At 42.3% G+C, this 6,000-nt stretch overlaps 1 protein-coding gene across 6 annotated transcripts in view; it reads right to left on the bottom strand.

Annotated features, from left to right (window-relative positions):
* The window catches only part of LOC108410553 (latent-transforming growth factor beta-binding protein 4), a 157,428-nt gene that overhangs the window by 22,638 nt on the left and 128,790 nt on the right, over positions 1–6,000 (bottom strand). For all 6 annotated transcript variants that reach the window (XM_017681689.2, XM_017681690.2, XM_037539950.1 and 3 more), the window contains 4 exons: positions 5,038–5,163; positions 2,807–2,932; positions 1,773–1,895; positions 682–813 (listed from right to left, as the gene is read on the bottom strand). In XM_017681689.2, the coding sequence (XP_017537178.1) occupies positions 682–813; positions 1,773–1,895; positions 2,807–2,932; positions 5,038–5,163 (507 nt within the window). The remainder of the gene's footprint in view (positions 1–681; positions 814–1,772; positions 1,896–2,806; positions 2,933–5,037; positions 5,164–6,000) is intronic.

Below are 6,000 nucleotides of genomic sequence, written 5' to 3'. Positions count from 1 at the left end.
TGCTGGTGCCTATCCCAGCAGTCTTCGGGCGGAAGGCAGGATACACCCTGGACAGGTCGCCAGTCCATCACAGGGCAGACAGACACAAACAGTCACTCACACCTAGGGGCAATATAGCATGTCCAACCAGCCTGACTGCATGTCTTTGGACTGCGGGAGGAAACCGGAGAACCCAGAGGAAACCCACGCAGACACGGGGAGAACATGCGCCACACTCCACACAGAGAGGACCCCGGTCACCTGGCCGTGGAATCAAACCCAGGCCCTCCAAGCTGAGAGGCGGCGTTTTTGTCCACACAACTGCCGCTCACTGGATATTTTTTCTTTTTTCGGACCGCTCTCTGTAAACCCTAGAGATGGTTATGCTTGAAAATCCCAGTAGATCAGCGGTTTCTGAAATACTCAGACCAGCCTGTCTGGCACCAACAACCACGCCACGTTCAAAGTCACTTAAATCCCCTTTCTTGCCCATTCTGATGCTCGGTCTGCGCTTCAACAAGTTGTCTTGACGACCTCTACATGCCTAAATGCACTGAGATGCAGCCATGTGATTGGCTGATTAGCTATTTGTGTTACCAAGCAATTAAACAGGTGTACCTAATAAAGTGGCCGGTGAGTGTGTGTGTGTGCGTTTAATATATATATATATATATATATAGAGGGGTGTTCACGTTAGCTCACCCACACACTCTTCTGTAGCGGTGATGCTGTATCCAGGCTGGCAGGAGACGAGGCAGCGGAAGGAGCCGATTGTGTTCTCACAGCGCAGAGATCCACACACAGCACCTTCAGAGTCCACACACTCATCCACATCTAACACACACACACACACACACACACACACGACACAAGACCATTCTAAACGAATCAGTAGAAACTATTAAAAAAACTATGAAATATTCAGACCTTACACATTTACAGTGATGATGTCCTGTTCTATTTAAACCCGACACATTAATGGAGACGGTAATAAGTTAAATATATACACACTCATCGTTTATAGGGTTCTTTCTACTGGGAGGCGTCTGTCCCAAACCCTGACCTAGGACAGTTCTTAATGACACTCCTAACCTGTCTTAATGAGTCAATTAGGCCTGATGAGTTAATGGAGTTCAGGTCAGGGTTAGGTTTAGGATTGGATACTAAGGTCAGGGTTAGGTTTAGGATTAGATACTAAGGTTAGGATTAGGTTTAGGATTAGATACTAAGGTTAGGATTAGGTTTAGGATTGGATACTAAGTTCAGGGTTAGGTTTAGGATTGGATACTAAGGTTAGGATTAGGTTTAGGATTAGATACTAAGGTCAGGGTTAGGTTTAGGATTGGATACTAAGGTTAGGATTAGGTTTAGGATTAGATACTAAAATTAGGATTAGGTTTAGGTTTGGATAGTAAAGTCAGGGTTAGGTTTAGGACTGGATACTAAGGTTAGGATTAGGTTTAGGATTGGATACTAAGGTCAGGGTTAGGTTTAGGAGTGGATACTAAGGTTAGGATTAGGTTTAGGATTAGATACTAAGGTTAGGATTAGGTTTAGGTTTGATACTAAAGTCAGGATTAGGTTTAAGATTGGATATTAAGGTCAGGCTTAGGTTTAGATTTGGATACTGAAGTCGTGGTTAGGTTTAGGTTTAGATACTGAGGTTAAGTTTAGGGTTAGGTTTAGGTGTAGGTGTAGTATTACTTGTCTACAGTAATACAAAATCAATATAAATCAATTTAAATTCTCACAAGTAATGTAAGACAAAGTGTGTGTGTGTGTGTGTGTTTTACCCAGACAGGCTGTTTTTTGGGGGTTGGTGGTGAATCCAGTCTTGCAGTTGCACTGGAACGATCCGTCCGTGTTGACACAGCGCCCATCCTGGCACAGACCCTCGCGGGCACACTCGTCCACATCTGAGCACGAGAAAACACACACAGCAGTGACATCACTGATTTCAGCCAAATAACATGGACTACACGCGCATTAGAGAATAACATCGGTCAGACTGACAGTGTCGAGCAGGAACGTGCATTTCAACTCATTTTAATACTCAAGTGTTTGTCAGCATTAACAAAGAGATAATTAATGAACCACAGAGACGCAGGGGAACACATCTTAAAATGTTTAATATTTAAAAATAAGTATTATTGGACCCCCATGGACCCTCACAGAGCAGATACTATTTGGGTGGTGGATCATTCTCAGCACTGCAATAACACTGATGTGGTGGTGGTGTGTTAGTGTGTGTTGTGCTGGTGCGAGTGGATCAGACACAGCAGTGCTGCTGGAGTTTTTACATACTGTGTCCACTCACTGTCCACTGTATTATACACTTCTACCATTTCAGTCCACCTTGTAGATGTAAAGTCAGAGATGATAGCTCATCTGCTGCTGCACAGTTTGTGTTGGTCATCTTCTAGTCCTTCATCAGTGTTCACAGGACGCTGCCCACAGGATGCTGCCCACAGGACGCTGCCCACAAGACGCTGCCCACAAGACGCTGCCCACAAGAAGCTGCCCACAGGACGCTGTTGGCTGGATATTTTTGGTTGGTGGACTATTCTCAGTCCAGCAGCGACACTGAGGTGTTTAAAAACTCTAGCAGCATTGCTGTGTCTGATCCACTCAGACCAGCCCAACAGACACTTAACACACCACCACCACGTCAGTGTTACTGCAGTGCTGAGAATGACCCATCACCCAAATAGTACCTGCTCTGTGAGGGTCCATGGGGGTCTTGACCACTGAAGAACAGGGTAACAGAGTATGCAAAGAAACAGATGGACTATGAAAATACAAATAAACATCTATTTTATCAGCTTACCCTGGCAGGATGCCCGGTTGGCACTGGTCTGGTAGCCCTCAGCACACACACACACGTATGAGCCCTCCGTGTTCTGGCATTCCCCTCTAGAGTGGCAGAACTCTCCCTCGAAACACTCATCAATGTCTGTGAACACAGAGAAAACACAGACACTCTGACATTCCTGGCCACTTTATCAGAAACCCCTCCCTTGGTTGCAAAATGGGGCAGGCCCTGTGACCGGAAGGTTGCCGGTTCAATCCCCAGTGCTGACAGTCCATGACTGAGGTGTCCTTGAGTAAGACACCTAACCCCCAATTGCTCCCCGGGCGTTATGGATAGGGCTGCCCACCGCTCCAGGCGAGTGTGCTTACTGTTCACTAGTGTGTGTGTGTCAGTAATGTGTATGTTGTGTTTCACTTCACGGATGTGTTAAATGCGGAGGTAGAATTTCCCCATTTGTAGGATTAAAAAAAGTATCACTTAACTTAAAAATGGTGCATGTTTTGGCTCTCAGTGCATGAAAAAAGCCCAATGAGAAACCTTTCTGGGACAGAATAACAGTAGATGTTCTGTTTTCAAGCTTAAGATCAACAGCACATACAGCAAAGAAATGTATTTTGTATGATGGACCACATTACTGTGCACACCTGCTTCTCCAGAGTTTCCTCTGAAATGAAGGTGCTAATAGCCATTCTGTGCTGCAGTAACAGCCTCTACTCTTCTAGATCTTGAAACATTGCTGTGAGGATTTGATTGAGCATTAGTGAGGTCAGGTACTGATTCTGGATGGTTAGTTCTGGATCACTCCAACTCATCCCAAAGGTATTGAATGGAGCTCCATGTCTCCAGAGAACACAGTTCCACTGCTCCACAGCCTGATACTAGGGGGCTGTAAAAGTTGGGATGCTATTCAAAATGTAAATAGAAAAAAGATGCAATTATATGCAAATAAGCACATAGCCACATTTTTAACGGAAAATAGTACAAAGGCAACATATCCAGGTCAGTTTAGCCCTTGGACTCTTTTAATATGGAGCAATGTTATTGTAATACATGCAGAATGTGGTTTTACATCATCTTGCTGAACTAGTCATGGCCTTCACTGAAAAAGACGTTGTCTGGACGGCAGCAGATGTTACTAAAAGATGTATATATCATTCAGCTTAAATGGAGCCTTCACAGATGAGCACGTCACCCATGTCATGTGCACTAATGCCCCCCTACACCATCATGAATACTAGCTTTAGAACTGTGCACTGATAAGCTGAGTGGTCTTCAGCCCGGAAGGACACAATGTCCATGATTTCAAATGTTGATTCGTCGGACCACAGGACACTTTTCCACTTTCCCTCAGTCCATTTAAATGAGCTCTGGCCCAGAGAAGGGGGCAGCATTTCTGGATCCTGTTTATATTTGGTTTCTTCTTTATGTTTTAGAGTTTTAACTTGCTTTTGTGGATGCAGTGATGAACTGTTTTCACAGTTAGTGGTTTTCAGAAGTGTTTCTGAGCCCATGCAATAATTTCCACTACAGAATCATGTCTGTTTTTAATGCAGTGCTGCCTGAGAGCCCAAAGATCACGGCCAGCAAATGCTGGTTTTTGGCCTCGTCCCTTACATACAGAGATTTCTCCAGATTTTCTGTGTCGTTTAATGATATTATGTACTGTAGACGATGAAAAGCAGAAGTTCTTTGCTGTTTTACGTTGAGAAACGTTATTCTTGAATTGTTGCTATATATGATGATGCAGTCTTTCACAGAGTGGTGAACCCCTCCTCATCTTTACTTCTGAGAGACTCCACCTCTCTGAGATGCTCTTTATATTACTGACCTGTTGCCAATCAACCACCAGGTGTTTTTAAAGCATTACACAACTTTATCAGCTTTTTTGGAACATGTTGCTGGCAACAAATTCAAAATGAGCAAATATTTTTCAAAAACCAATAAAATTTCTCAGTTTCATCATTTGATATGTTGTCTTTGTAGTATTTTCAATGAAATATAGGCTTTAAAAGATTTGCACATCATTGCATTTTGTTTTTATTTACATACTTTTACATAATTTCCCAACTTTTTTGGAAATGGGGTTGTAAAAGATCCAACAGAAAATCAGATTTGGTGAGAAAATCTGATTTGGGCCACTTTTCCCTGCTGTGTGAACGTAGCCTTGGACATGTAGTGTGTGCTTATATGGGTGTCTTTTAAATTAGGTGGACCTTCATGAATCCCTTCAATTCCATGATGCTGACCTCTGCACAGCCGTCCAGGTCCTGCTGCGCGATATCCTGCCATACACTCACACCTGTATGAGCCATCGGTGTTCACACACACGCCCTGTGGTCCACATGTCCTTGAGTTCACACACTCGTCCACGTCTGAGCAGAAGAGGAAGAACAGCAAGTAATTAAAACACTCAGCGCAGGACTGATGTTTTCAAATTCATTTAGACTGAGGGCAGTGAGGAGAACCACAACCTGCTGTTCATCTTTAACCCTTTAAGGCTTGGATGTATTTAATCCCAGAAAGCTTCATTAATTGGCTTTTTATCTATAAAGCGCTTACTGGCCGTCTGCCATCATACATCACAGCAACGCTCAGTGTAAATAAGGCAGGTTATCAGCCTCGATTCTCTTTCAGGTGCTCAGAGCTTCTACTGAGCTGGGAAAATCTGCTTTGAAATGGAATTTATTACATTATAAACTCGACACTGTTTATTTGATATTAGTTCACTTTTAATATGATTTCAGTACATTTTACTTACTGTTTCCACACTTTTATTATTCTTTTTATTTATTTTACTATAAAACTTTACTTCTCAGCTACTGCCACGTTATCGCTTTACATCTTATATTCCTTTATTTATTTTAATTTATTTTATCCTTATTTGGTGTTATTTATTTTGTTATTATATTGTTTCAATTTCAACAGTTAGATTTTTTTACTATAAAACTTACTTTTATGATTATTATGACTTTTTTTACCATTCAATATTTTTTTTACAACCAATTTTTGAGTCCCTGTTTTCTGTATCGGCTCAGCTACACTGTAAACGAGGGTCTCTCAATGAGCAGTGATGTATGTATCAAAAGATAAATGGTAAACAAATCCTTCAGCAGTGCACTTGGACATACTGTCCAAAAAAAAAACCCAGATCCAAAGCTTCTCATGCTTAGTTTATATCCAGCTAACAGTGGAAGGAGATGACATTTTGA

This window comes from Pygocentrus nattereri, chromosome 7 (assembly GCF_015220715.1).
Source record: "Pygocentrus nattereri isolate fPygNat1 chromosome 7, fPygNat1.pri, whole genome shotgun sequence".
Classification (NCBI taxonomy): Eukaryota; Metazoa; Chordata; class Actinopteri; order Characiformes; family Serrasalmidae; genus Pygocentrus; species Pygocentrus nattereri.
This window is presented reverse-complemented; position numbering and strand designations above follow the sequence as displayed.